Here is a 14,498-nt window from a genome sequence, read left to right on the forward strand (position 1 = left end):
GAAGAATTTATGGGAAATCTCTGAATTATTTTTGCGACTCATAAATCCATTATCTCAAAGCATTAAAAATATATGCATACTGAGGAGACTTTCAGTTATGGCAATATTATAACTAGATAACCTGAAGAATAGAAATCTATAAAAAATGAAGATTCTAGAACTGAAATTAAGTACCCAGTAGAAGGGCTTAACAGCAAATTGGACATAGATGAGGAGGAGACTTGGAGATAGGTCCGTAGGAATGATCCAGACTAAAGCATAAAGAGAAAAATGGTGAAAAAAAAAATACAGAAAATAGCATTTAAAAATATGGGACAGAGCAAAATAGGTCTGTTGTGTGATCGGAGTCCCAGAAAATGAGGGGAGGGAACGAGGCAGAAGCAGTATTAGAAGAAGTGATGGATGAGAATGATCTAAAAGTAATAGAGACATCGAGCCATAGAGTAAAGCACTAAAAGCCCCACGTAGGAAAAAATAAAACCATATTTAGGCACATTAAACTTGTTCTCTAAAGCAAAGAAAAGGAAAAAAATAAATAAAACTTAAAGCGTTTGAGATCCACTACCTTCTAATAGAAATGATAGAAACTGGAAGATATTGGAATGGAAGCTCATCCCTTTCAGCTTGCTTAGTTGTCACTCCTCTAGTGATGGAAGAAAATATAACTTTCAATCTAGCATTCTAAACAAAGTGAAAATAAATATTTCAAAACCGATGATAAAAGGAAGATATTCGCCAATAAACAAGCAATAAATCATTACCTATGATAATAATTCATCATCAGAAGACCTGCCCCAAAGGAATTCTTCAGGCAGAAGAAAACGATACCACATGGGAACAAAGAAATACAAGAAGGAATGAAAAGCAACAGTAAGGGTAACTTTGTGGAGAAATGTAAATTAATAAAAATAAACATAATTATAGAGTTCATGTAATATGTGTTACTTAACATATATTTAGAATTAAAAGCATAACAACTATGCTCCAAAAGCAGGAGGGGTATAAGTGGATTTAAAATGTTTTAAGGCCCTTGAATTGTCTTGGACGTGTGTAAGTGCTAATTTATATGAAAACATTAATAATTCGAGGATGCTTGTTGTAATCTCTGGGCTAATCATTATTCAAGTAGTAAAATAATGTAAAAGTAACAAGCTAACAGAGGGTCAGTGGAATTTTTAAAACTGCATTTGATTAGTAAAAAGCAAGAAAGAGGAAAAAAAACATGACTGGTAGTACAAATAGAAAATAAAAAGATGGTAGATCTAAATGAAAAATTTTAAATTAAGGATATACACAGATTGAAAATGTAAGAATAGAAAAATATGTATCAGATAAACTTTAACCAAAAGAAAGTTGGTATGACTATGCTACTATCAGAGAAAGTAGACTTTAAAGCAGTGAGAACCATTAGAAGAGAGAGTCTGAAAATCAGTTAGAAAAGAATAGCAAATTATACCCAAAGAAACTGGAAGGAAATAATTAAAACAAGAACAAATTTTAATGAAATAGAAAATATAGCATAGGGTCAGTAAGGCCACAAATTAGCTCTTTGAAAGATTAATAAAATTGATAAATTCCTGGCAAAACTTATTAAAAAGAAGAAAAGGTACCAATTGTAAATATCAGGAAAAAAGAAGATGTCATTACAGATCCTACAGACATTAGAAAGATAAGAGGTTCATGACCAACTTTATGCCTAGAAATTTGAAAATATAGACAAATTTCTAGGAAAACACAATTTATAGAACAGATACAAGAAGAAATAAAACATCTGCATAGCCCTATATTATGACACTGAATCTGTAATTTAACCTTTTCACAATGTTCTAAAGTTAAATTGTGGGGATGGTTACACAACTCTGAGAATATACTAAACATCATTGGATTATACATTTTAAATGGGTGAACTGTATGGCGTGCGAAGTGTATCTCCATAAGGCTTTCTAAAACAACGATAACAATAATGAAAACAAAAAACAAAGAATCAAAAAACCTTTCCACAAATAAAACTTCAGGCCCTAATGGTTTTATCCGTGAATTTTTCTAACATATGGGAAAGAAACGCAACAGTCTTGTCCAGATTCTTACAGAGAATAGAAAAAAAGGAAACACAATTCAACTTGGTTTATGAGATAAGCATAATCTTGATACCAAAATGTGAAAAAGAATTATTATAAGAAAGGCCAGAAGTAGCTGAAGTTTTATTCACCCAGATGCCTGGTGGTTGATCTGGCTTTCAGCTCAGAATTCAGTTTCCCTCCCCAGGGGTGTCTCCCTATGGCTTCTCCATATCAGTCTAACTCCCTTCCATCCCCTTCCCATTCCTCAGAGCACCGTGACTGATTTCCCCAGAGCAAGCCTTTCCAAAACAGAAACACAGTCTACCACAGTCTATTATATAAATTGAATTATATCTAGCAATGTCTCTTGGAAATGCACCTTACGTCTGTTGGGCATATGACTGTGTACCTAACAGTTCTTTACTCAGTTAAACTATAAAATTAAAGATGAAAAAAAAAAAACATTTTCAAATTGGCAGTCTTTAAAAATGTATGTCCTGTGCACCATTTCTCAGGAAACTCCTAGGGAACATACTCCCTTACAGAAGATAGTACACCAAGGAAGAGGAAAGTAGGGTATGTGAAGAAAAAGAGATCCCACATAGGAGAGAGGGGAAGGGAACCCCCAGATTAATAGTGCTTAAGGAATTTTTCAGCTAGTGTTACTGCCAAGCTAAGCAGCTTAAACCCACCATTTTATCATGCTTACAGATTCCTTGGATTAGAAATTCAGACAGGGAATGGCTGGTTCCGTGATGTTTGAGGCTGTAGCTAGAATAATTCAGTGCTGAGGGGCGAATTGATCGTTGGGGCTGGAATTATCTGAGGCATTTTGACTCACAGAGCAGTTGATGCTGGCCGTAGACAGCTGCAGCTGTGTACCAGAGCACCACCACATGGCTTCTCCATGTGCCTCGGAAAACGGCCACCTCAGGGCAATCAGGCTGTACGTGGTGCCTCAGAGTGCATGTCCGAGCTTCTAAGTGAGTATCCTAGCAAGCAAACTGGAGGTTGCATCACTTTTTATGACCTAACCTTGGAGGTGACCTAACCTTGGAGGTTACCTTGGAGTGGTAGACAAAGTCACTACTTTCTACATGCATACTACAGGTTGCAAAGGGGTCATTAAGGTTGGCCTAGATTCCAGGGGAAGATACACAGACCTTACCTCTCACTGAAAGGGATGTCCGAGAACTTGCGACGTGTCTTAAAAAAAACTGCTACAGGGATTATCCTTGGCAATAGTTAATAGTAAGTGTAGCAAGCAACCAGCCCAGATTGGAAGAGGCTCTAAAGGCTTGAGGTTGTAGTATTTTGTACAGCAGTCCTAACAGACCAAGGCAGAGCCTAATATTACCTTGATACCAAAGCCAGATACAGGACTAAGAAAATGAAAAACACAAGCCAGTCTTGCTAAAGAATATCGGTGCACTCCCATTCCCTAGCCTTGTGAAGCTGTGCGAGAGCTTCTCTATCCTGAGATGGGAGCAGAATAGATCACGGACCGTGGATGCTGGAAGCAAAAAAGTCGTGGTGGAAATAGAGACCTGCACCTTATAAGCCAGGGCGTTCATATGTTTCATATGGTTTCTCTTTTGTTTTCTTTCAGTGTCTTGGTAAATTTTTGTCATTGTTGTTTTTAAGGTGAGGTGACCCTCGGTTGACCTCACAGATTGCAAGGAACTTATCAGTTTACAATCCCTTATTTCTTTTGTATTTTTTACACCTACAGCACCTGGTCTTCCTAGGTGGTCTCCCATCCAAGCACTGACTAGGCCCGACCCTGCTTAGCTTCCAAGATGAGACAGGATCGGGCTTGTTCAGGGTAGCATGACTGTAGACAGCATCTTGGTAAATTAAAAGATGTTATACGTATGGAAAAGAACCTAGGTGTAGAAATATTAAGTAAAAAACAGCAAACCAGATCCAGCAAGAAGAAACACACACACATACAGGCACATGTATACAACAGGAGAAAATTGTGTATGACCCGGGAATGCAAGGAATGTCTTCACACTTGGCCTTGAGATGGCATTTACTACCCTGGGCCTATCATGTTTTCCTCCAAGGCTCCCAGTGCAGTTTAGGAAAGCCAGCCCACTCCACAACCCTTATAATTATCGCAGCCCCAGACCTTGCAGTCACCATGGCTACCACATATTTCAATGCACCTCTACCTGCACCTCATTTCAGTTGACCATGGGTGAAAGCCTTAGTAAATGTGATGCCACTGCATACCAGGGGTGATCATCACACCCTACTTCCCTCCAGCTAGAGCTCCTATTGCCGCCTGACTGGTGAGAAAGCCGACTCCAGAATCACATCCTAAGGGTCTGCTGCGTTAGGATCCCTCTGATACCAACGATTATAGACTAGGTTTTCTGTAAAGCAGAGCCCGAGGTGATGAGGTTGTGTGCTATCATTTACAATTCCAGGGAGGAATGAGGAAAGGGGATGGGAGGAGGGAGAGCCAATATGAGAATATTATTGAACTGACTGCCATTAAGTGCAATGGATTGTCTTGTCATGTGGGACTTCCCCTAGAAACCACATCAATGGCTGGTGCCTGCTTTTCATTGGTCTGAGGTTTGCCTTGTGTGGCTGGGAGCAAGGCTGTCCAGAAGTACGCTTCAGCCAACATGAGGCGCGGCTGCCCCGTGAGCACCTCCATCTGTAATGACAGCAGCAGCTACAGCCAGCTCCGTGTCTGAGAGGCTATCAACCTGACCGTGGGAACGGCACTTGCTGTTGCCCAGGCTGTTCTGTACACGTGTGCAGACCTGAGAAGACAAAACCGAGTTTCATGTCCTTGCCATCTGGAAGACAATCCCTACCTCACTCCACACTCCGAACAAAATACTTATTCCAGCAAAGGTCTCAAGGTAGAAGAACAAAAATTTAAGAAGAAAATATAGAAGATAATAAAAAAGATTTCTTGAAACTGAAACACAAACCATAAAAGTTGATATATTTTATTATTAAAATTTTAGAAACTGTATATCAGGAGATAATACAAGCTATAAACTTGGAGGTGTTTATAATATACACCTTAAAAAGAATTAGTAACCAGAATATATGAAGAACTCCTACAAATTAGTAAGAAAAAGACAAAGTACACAATGGCAAAATGCTAAAAGGATATGAACCAACAGCTCACATAAGAGGAAACCCAAATGGCGGATACACATATGAAAAGATGTTCATCATCATTAGTAACAGAGAATGAAAATTAAAATTACAGTATGGGTCTGTCCACAGTTTGGTCTGGTTCACCGACAGATTGGAGCAGTACGTTGTGCTGCCAAAAATGAACTTAAATGTTGATTTAAGAGTACATAGCTGTGAATAAAATAGTGTGAAGACATACTTCAGATTTATGTAGCTGTCATCTGGTTAGGGTCTGGGGTAGCGCTTTTTCGTACTTTTAATGTTTTATTTCATAAGCCAAGGGATGGAAACATGCCTTTTGTTATATTACAATTTATGCATTTTTTGTCCAGTGTTAAGATTTCATAACATAAACACAAAAGATGTGTGCATATATGGAACTCCTCTTCTGTGTAAGGCGCTGTGCTGGGTGATGATGGGCATCAGCAGTGTGAGAGTTCTGGGCCTTAGGGGTCTCCTAAGGGAGACCCCTAAGGCCCAGTCTGAGGGAGAAGAGAAGGCAGGGCTCAATGGGGGCTGGATGGATTGAATGAAGGAGAGGGACCCAGCCACAACCTTGGCATACAGGTGCCCCTAACACCTCTCGCTTGGGCCCAAGGGAAGAAGTGGCCCAAAGGGCTATGTTGGGAAGAAGACAGTATGGAAGAGGTGGGGTGGGCAGAACTTTGGAGCCAGATGTCCTGGGTTCAGATCTCAACCCTGTTACTTACCAGCTAAGGGGCCTCTTTGAACATCCGTGTAAAATAGAGATAGTCCCCACCTTCCCTGGTTATTGCGAGGTTGAGCAGGCACATGGCAGATGCTCCGTAAACAGCTGCTGTTTTACTTAAACAGGACAAAGAACAGGTCAGATCTGTTCTCACCTTCATGTTCACCTTGTATTTATTTTATTTTATATTTATTTATTTTATTTTATTTTATTATTTATTATTTTATTTTTCCAAAAAGAAACAGAAGTAGAGAGCTAGCATAAAGAATCCCCACACGCCCATCACCCAGGTCAACAGTGACCAACACGTGGCCACGCTTATTTCACTCACACCCGTACGCCGCTCCCACATGATTCAGTGCATCCTGGGCCTCGTGTCGTTCATCCGCCCACTCTGCTGTCTAAAAGAGCTCGCCTCTCCCTTTGAACAGATGGTGATCTCCCTGCAGAACACCACGGCGACCAGCCGCTACCTGCGCATCCTCCCACCTTCTACCCCGTACTTCTCTCTCGGATTGGGTGAGCTCGGCGTAGCCGCTGTCTAGACTGCTTCGCAATTACGCGCCGGGCTCGTTCCGGGCTCCTGGCCCACCTGGCCCTCACAGGGCTCCCGCGACCGTGTCCTGGGCTTTGGCCCACATTCCTGCCCGCCCCGGATCCCTGGGGGCCCTTACCTGCCCGAAGCTGCCTGCTCCTCCAGGGAGGCCTCTGAGCCTTGGCAGCTCCTTCCTCGGACCACCTCCCACCAGGCTCTGGCTCTGCGGCCTCCTCCCGCCTCGTGGGTCACTGCCCTCAGCCAGGCCCTCCATGTTCCTCGCTTAAACCACGACAGTGGCTTCCCACAGTGTTTTCTCGAGAACCACTCTTATTGTGCCACCCCAGCTCAGAAATCACAGATGGCCCTCAGCTGCCCGCAGAATAAATTCTAAACCGCAGAGCCAGGCACAGCCCCACCTAACCATTCCGAGTGGACTGTATATTCCCCGCGGGGTCCCCGCCCTCAGCCTGCTCCCCTCGCCTGCCCCAGCGGATCTGCACCGAGCCAGCCCCAGCTCCGCTCCGGTGGGATCTCCCTGTGCCCTCTGGTTGTCACCTGCAGCACCCGAGCCCAAGCCCTGGTGGCTGGCTAGTCTCCAGCTCCTCATTTGTCACACATAGGGATGTTCCCAGGAAAAGGCGGAATGGTGGCTCCTGGAATGACCTGCCAGTACGTCGTCCAGTTTTTGCCGGACTGCCTTGGGGATTTTGATGATTATATTTTAGTCGAGACCCAGTCAGCCCACACGCTCCTGATCCCTCTCCATGCCCGGAGGCCACCCCCAGTGCTGACTCGTGAGTATGCGCTCTGCCTCCCCAGGGATTCGGTCAGAGTTGGTGATTCCCTTTAAGGACTGCCTGCTCTCAGGGCCCCTTTGTGGCAGCACACAGCTTGGCAGAGGCTTCTGGGTCCTGAGGAGGGACCTGCTAGTAGCTTTTGCACAGTCTTTCACCAAGCTGGCCTGGATTCTGCTGGTTCCCAGTGGAGGCTGACTCTGAATAACCAGGAGCCCAGTAATTCCCCAGCAGAGGCTTTGCTGGGCCTGCACCAGATTACCTGGGGGCCTCAGCAGATGTTGCCTCTGTGGCTGGCGGGGGGAGGGGGTGGGGCTTGTTTGGGAAAGCTGGCTTTGGCTGGGCTCCCTCAGTTACAAGCCTCTTCAGCTAGGCACAGGCCGGAAGTTGGGACTCTGACTACAACCTCCAGGGCCATGCTGGGTGGCCCTGGCTGCGTCCTGAGTCCACAGTAGGTGTTGAGTCCTGCTGCTCTAGCCAGGAATGTCTATGGTCCCGTGACACTGCTGCCATGTGGGAGTCAAGCCATGTCCCCATTCATCCTCTCTGCTTGGGGGGCTAGGCAGGGGCCCTTCCACAGCTTCTCTGAGCTCTGGCTGGCCCTCAGGAAGACAATGACAGTAAGACCTATTCAGAGTGATGTGTTATTTCTCTTGACCATCTTTTCCTTGGGCTACAGTGTCACCCGTGTTGGACTGTGGTTACTGCCTCGTTGGGGGAATGAAGGTGACCAAATTCCTCTGCAAAAATGTGGGCTTCAGTGCCGGCAAGTTCTGTGTCATGCCTAAAAAGAGCTGGCCACCATCGAGTTTCAGGGTGAGTGATCACGGATTGCTACCTGGAAAAAGGGAAATGAGCCCCTGTGAGGTGCGAGGGACTTGCTAGAGTGCGCCTCTGACCGGAAACACACAGAAAACAGAATTTTATAACCTCCGTATCCAGCGGTCACAGTCCCAATGAGACTCGGGATGTATGGAGACCAGCGCTGTTCTCTGGTCATGCCAACTAACACAACGTGACCCCCGGCGAGTCGTGTCACTGCCCTTATCCTTCGGGGCCTGGCTCAATGTCACTGCATTCATTTATTCAGGCAGTTATCATCGTAGCAAACATTATCATCGGAGATCACAAATTTGGCAGCTCTTTGGCTGAATTCTCTGGGCATATTTCATTTGGCACAGTGCTTAAAAACATTTTTTTTTTTTTGAACCAACATTTACAAATAGGGAGATTTCACATCAAAATGTGCATTTCCAGTCTCTGGAAAATTTGGGAGATGTGCAGCCTTGGGCCAGGGTTCATGGGGGCCCCGTCGGCTGGACGGGGATACAGGGCATGCGCACATCCCCCGCCGTTTGCCCCGCTCACCGACTCCCCACGGCAGCCAAGCGCTGATTATCGCTGATCATCGTGCTCACACCGTCGTTTTTCCTGTGCCTGTGTCTCAGGAAAACAAGTGATAGATCCAGAGGACGGCGTTTTCCCAGAGACACATTTCACTCCTTGCTGCTACCTGCCAGGGTCCCGCAGACGTGGGTTTTGTATCCCGGGCATGCTAAACGTCCTGACAAGATGGCAGCTGCCTCGTGACTCAGGAGCTTACGGCCAGGGGTGGGTCAGGATGCAGGCAGACACGTAAGCTGGCACCAGTCACATAGGATGCTGCAGGAGAGAAAGGACGGTGTTTTTCTAGCCCACCTCCTGGGTGCGGCCTTCTCTCGTGCCTCCTGCTTAGTGTCTGAAACACTGGTCAGTGGAAGTCCTTGTGCCTCCCTACCCGTGGTCAGCTCTCTACAGGCGCTTTGCAACTTCCTCGCCTTTAACCTTCAGAGCCTCACCTGGTGCCTGGTGAAGGTCGAGTGAGTGTTTGCAGAATGATTGAGCCTGTTTCTTCATTCATGGGGCACCGGATGGTCCTTGAGATCCTTCGCATTAAAACTGGATGTTTGGAGGAGAGAAATTTGTAATACGAGCACTGGATTTTACAGTTTCTTCCACGCTGTGGTGCAATCTCCTGATTTTTTTTTTTTTTTTTTTTTTTTTTTTTAAGGCTGTTGCAACCGTTGGCTTTGTCGAGCAACCTCCCTTTGGGATCCTGCCTTCGGTGTTTGAGCTGGCTCCAGGGCAGACCACATTAGTGGAGGTAGGTAATTAGACGTTGGCGTGTCTTTCCTCCCGCTGATGGCTGGTGATGGCTGTTGCCCCCACTGCTCACATGATTCCATTTGCCTTTGTGTTTTCTCGACCCAACTATCCACTCCCATCCCAGGTCCCAGCTTTCGTGGTTTCTGTATAAGAGCATGTTCTCGCATTCTGTGGGGGGATGTCATTTGCCTATCTTATGAGCGCTCTTACAGACCAAGTGCAGAAAGCCCTGGAATTCCATCATGATCCCTGAGCATTGCTTGTCCACACTTAGCCTGGGAGTCACCTCCAGCATCTAAGCTGCCTCCAGGATCTTCCCTTGGTTCCTCAGTCTCTCTTGGACACCTCTCTCCTCAGCGGCTTTGTTCTCTCCCGTTGCATCCCCATCTAAATCGTCACCAAGGCTCGCCTTCCTTAGTCCTTACTCTGAACCCTCTGCAGAAGCTCAGAGTCTGACCCCCAGCTGTGGCTTCTCCTTTCCCAACTGCCCTCTTTGGCTCATCATACCTGCTCACTGACCCCCAGAAGAGCCTATGAGAAATGGAGATGTCTTCCTGCCCCTCTCTGTGTCTTTGAGTCCCTGGTCCAGGAGTCTGACTGTGCTGTCGTGTGGCCGGGCGTGGGGCTGTCACACACATGCCTTTCCTCACTAGCCTGCTGAGGGAGGCACTAACATGCAAGAGTAAAAGCTGACTGGTTTCTGAGGAGAGGGGATTTTGACCTGTACCTTTCATTGGGTGGTGAGCCCAAAGCCATAGCTTCTCAAACTCAGCTGTACTTTGCAATCCTCTGAGAAATTTGCAAACACACTGAGATGAGCTCGAGGTTCTGAGTTGCTTGGTCTGGTGTGTGGCCTGGGCATAGGACTTTTAAAGCTTTCCAGGTGATTCTGGTATGCAGCAAAGTTTGAGGACCACTGCCATCAGCTTCTTCGCTGTGGTATAAAGGAGAACTTCCTTTATCAGCTTCCTTCCAGTTTCAGGTGCCTGATGGGGTCTTGTTCTGGAGCCCTGTGGCAATGCCAGCTTATTCATGTCTGCGCTGGTCTGGTTGCACCGTAAGAATCTGGCCCTTGGGGTTGGGATAGGGCCAGTTCAGGGGCATAGTAGGGCTTTGTCAGGCTCCATTTACTGCTGAGGGTCGGGTTGGTTCCTCTTGGCATAGCCCAGGCCTTGTCAGGGGCTTGTTGTGGCTTTAAGGAATTGAGGTGACCAGGCTCGGATGTGCCCCTGATCCCATCGTCCTGTGATCCCCAAGGAAGGAAGAGGGTAGCAGCAGGAGTCTGTGGAGACTAGTGAATCAGGAGGTATCCCCCTTTGCATTCCTTATGTATTTTGTTTATTGATTGTCGGGGGTTTGTTTGTTTTAAATTTTATTTATATTTCCAAATAAGAAACAAATTCACATTTAAAAATTCCAAAGATACAGATAGATAAGCAGTGAAATGCTCCCTCTCACCCCAGTGCCTCTGTGGCTACCCAGAGACCACAACCTTACCAGGTTTCTTGACACTCTTCAAGAAATATGTGATGCCTAAATAAACAAATGTGCATGTTTTTTCTTTCCTTTGTTTCCATTTTTCCTTTACACACATAGTTGCCCACTCTATACTCTCTCCTGTGCCATGTGTTTTCCGATTAAAGCTCAATCTTAGGGATCATTCTCATTTTTTATAGCTGCATAGTATTCCACCTTGAGAATGAACCATAATTTAGTTTAGCTGTTCCCTACTGATGGACATGAAGATTTTTTTTTTTTCCTGATCTCTGGCTATTTCTGCAAGTAACTTATACATACATCAGTCTGACAAAGTATGAGTCTCCTGGAGGAGACAGTCCTTGGAGTTGCCCACTCAGGGGTCTCTACTCGTGATTGCGATGCATGTTGCCAAGATCCCCACTGTGTGGCTTGTACCAATTATGCTGCCAACAGCTTGGGAGGTTGCCTGTTTCCTCACACTCTTGCCGGTACAGTGTGTTATAAAACTTTTTTTTTTTTTTAACTCTTATCTTGGATATTTCGAAACATACAAAATAGAAAGATCACCCATGTACTTATTACCCAGGTTCAGCATTTATAAGCTGTTGGCCAACTGCATCTACATCTCTCCGTCTTTTCCAACCAATCCCCACCCTGTACCTCTAGATTATTTAGAAGAAAATCAAGGTATCATATCATCGTGTTGAAAAGCTGTTCTCTGGGGCGGTTTTCATTCATGTTTCTTCTATTAGGAATGAGGTTAAACATGTCGTCATTTGTGTTGTGGTCTCTGTGAACTTTCCCGTCATATCCTTGCAAGACGCTCGCTCCCTGCCTCCTTACTCTGGAGTGGAGCCGTGGTTGGTTGCGACCCCTAACCTAACACAGAACGTGGGGAGCCGGCAGGGAGGGGAGAGAAAAATGGAGAGCGAGGGCGGGGTGCGTGTCTGAGAAGAAGAGGCTGGAAGCTGGGGGCGGAAGCCCCTAATGGGAGGTGTCGGGGCAACCTCTCTCTCCCAGGTCTTGTTCCTCCCAACGAGCCTCGGGGAGGCAGAGCAGACCTTCATCATCGTGTGCGACAACTGCCAGATAAAGGAGCTGGCGATCTCAGGTGGGCTCGCGTATGTGCCCAGTGGCGGGGCTGGAGCGGCTGCCCGGGTTCCGGAAGCTGCTGCCCTGGCTTTGGTGGTGGCGCAGCAAGCTGTGCCCACTCTGTCCCAGGGCACAGTGAGGGGGTGCGGTAGGTGGCCTCCGGGCACCAGGACCACGTTCGGGGCCTCTCGCTCTGGTCAGACCTTTGAGGCCCAAGCCAAAGTGGCCTATAGGACAATCCCAAGGAGCCTTCTACTGAGAGACAGATGGGAACCTGGGGTGAAATCTTTCATTGTTTCACCTTGAAACTCCCCTTGATCTCCTTTGGGGAATAGCCAGTGACTAACATAAACAACCGGAGACCCCCGCCCCCCAGGGGGTTCTATAGGGTCAGGAGGGGTACCTTGCTGAACTTCTCCAAGATGCCCTTCTTCCCCTCCTTCTCTCCTGCCTTTTATCCATCCAGTTTCACTCAGCAAGCATTAATTGAGTGCCCGCTATGGGCTAGGTTATCAGAATCACCTCCATTTGGTCTGTGAAGATGTGGAGATCTGAACCTCTGTGTCAATGACTCCCGGCCCTCCTCTCGTGTGCATTTCCCAGAGACATGATCAAGGCCAGTTGCCTGTGAACAGTGACATGGGTCTTGCGACAGCCTATGGCTACAGAGTCCTGATTTCAGCCCTAGGGAAATTTCATAACCCTGTTTTGTCAGGAGTTGGGCAACTGATTGCTTTGGATCTGATCTACATTTCTGGTGAAAAAAGCGAGCCAGAGCCTGGAGAGCTCACAGACTTGACAGCCCAGTACTTCATACGGTTTGAACCTGAAAACCTTCAGTCCACGGCAAGGAGACAGCTGATTATTAGAAATGCTACGTGAGTGACCCCGGGAGGTAGCCCCCAACACACGGCCTTCCTCTTCCTCACCTGGCCCCGAGCCCCCGGCGAGGCGGCATTTTCCTTCCAAAGGCCAGGAAGGAGTCTGGGCACAGAGCGGAAGGGGCCAGATCCGCACTGTCCATCACGGTAGCCACTAGCCGCATGTGGCGATCTCAGTGGAAATCAATTCCAATTCCAATGAAAAACTTCACTTCCTCAGTGGCAGCAGCCACACTCAGTACTCACAAGCCACACGTGCCGCTAGTGGCCATCACGTCAGACAGTGCAGCTATAAAAGATTTCCACCGCTGCAAGATAGCGCTGTGGTGCATCCTCCTGGCCCGTCCTGAACCGACTGTCAGTGTCGCCCTCACAGGCACGTGGAGCTGGCCTTCCACTGGCAGATCATGAAGCCCAACCTGCAACCTCTAATGCCCGGAGAGACCTTCAGCATGGACAGCATCAGGTGCCACCCTGACAGGGAGACGGCCTTCTCCATCGCACCCGAGAGTGGGCTTCTGTACCCCCACACGGACCACGAGTTCATCCTGGGCTTTTCGCCTCACGAGGTTAAAATGACGCCATCTCGGGAGTCGCGCACGATCGGGTCATGGCATGTTCACCCTCTGTCCCTGCTGCTTAGTGACACCGAGGCCAGAGTTGGGCCCGACCACATCCCCAGCACCCTGCTGCAGCCAGCACGTGGCCGAGCAGGGCTTGGGGATGCGCTTCCTGTCCGGACGCGGACACGCGTTCTGCCCGGTCCCGATCCTGCACACACCTCCTCAGCCCCAAGACCCTTGGCTCATGTCGCAGCTCTGGGGTCTTCCATGTTTCTACCACATCGCCGCAGACGTTCTCACCCCTGGCCGGTCCCCAGCAGCCCCCAGAGAGAGTGAGGTGCAGGTTCCCGAGGGCGAGGTGAACACGGCTCCCTGCTCCCTGCGAAGTCACGTGTGTGAAGAGAGTGCTCAGGGACCCTTGTTGGGAAGATGCACGGGTCTGCCTCTCAACCCAGCGTTCAGCCACCTCACCGGCTGTCCGGGGAGAGTGTGCCGCCCGCGGGCAGTGTTGGGGTCTGGAGGGCCTTTCGTTCCTGTCCCCCAGGCGCAGCCGAGGTAGGCTTGCCACACATCCCGGCAGCCACCCCCCTGCCCCTAGGTCGCAGGGAAGGCCTTCCTGGTGGCCGGGCCCAGGGGAGGGAGGAATTCGTGCTGTGGCTCCAGCCTTCCCTGGGCCACCTGGCTGGAACGCAGTTTGTTTGCAGGTGCTGTGTTTGTCTTGCAGCTGAGGGATTTTCACAGTGTGCTCCAGATGGTGCTAGAGGGAGTCCCAGAGCCCGTGAGGTGAGCTGAGACTGGGCCCTGGATGAGGGGTAGGCAGCGGAGCCTGCCCTCCCCATGGGGATCCTCAGGAAGGCAAAACGAAGGCATGAAAGAGGCACCTGACCCCCAGCAGGCACGGACAAGGGAGCATGTTTGCCTCTCCCTGGCACCTAGGCTTGGAGTGGGCTCAGCATGCAGGAGACAGAGCCCACTGGATGTACTGAGAGCTCTGCCCAGGCTCATTGTTACCCGTGGACAGCCGGGCGTGTGATGGTGACTAATGAGGGAAGGTTTTGCCTCATGCCGG

At 48.0% G+C, this 14,498-nt stretch overlaps 1 protein-coding gene and 1 pseudogene across 1 annotated transcript in view; one reads left to right on the plus strand and one right to left on the minus strand.

Moving 5' to 3' along the window:
- The window catches only part of DLEC1 (DLEC1 cilia and flagella associated protein), a 51,090-nt gene that overhangs the window by 13,583 nt on the left and 23,009 nt on the right, over positions 1-14,498 (plus strand). The window contains exons 7-14 of the mRNA XM_036218690.1: positions 6,369-6,456; positions 7,096-7,269; positions 7,949-8,085; positions 9,320-9,412; positions 11,914-12,004; positions 12,701-12,863; positions 13,243-13,435; positions 14,154-14,212. Coding sequence (XP_036074583.1) covers positions 6,369-6,456; positions 7,096-7,269; positions 7,949-8,085; positions 9,320-9,412; positions 11,914-12,004; positions 12,701-12,863; positions 13,243-13,435; positions 14,154-14,212 — 998 coding nt within the window. The remainder of the gene's footprint in view (positions 1-6,368; positions 6,457-7,095; positions 7,270-7,948; positions 8,086-9,319; positions 9,413-11,913; positions 12,005-12,700; positions 12,864-13,242; positions 13,436-14,153; positions 14,213-14,498) is intronic.
- On the minus strand, positions 3,784-3,902 carry LOC118602147 (annotated as a pseudogene).

Source organism: Rousettus aegyptiacus, unplaced genomic scaffold (assembly GCF_014176215.1).
Source record: "Rousettus aegyptiacus isolate mRouAeg1 unplaced genomic scaffold, mRouAeg1.p scaffold_m13_p_4, whole genome shotgun sequence".
Lineage (NCBI taxonomy): Eukaryota > Metazoa > Chordata > Mammalia > Chiroptera > Pteropodidae > Rousettus > Rousettus aegyptiacus.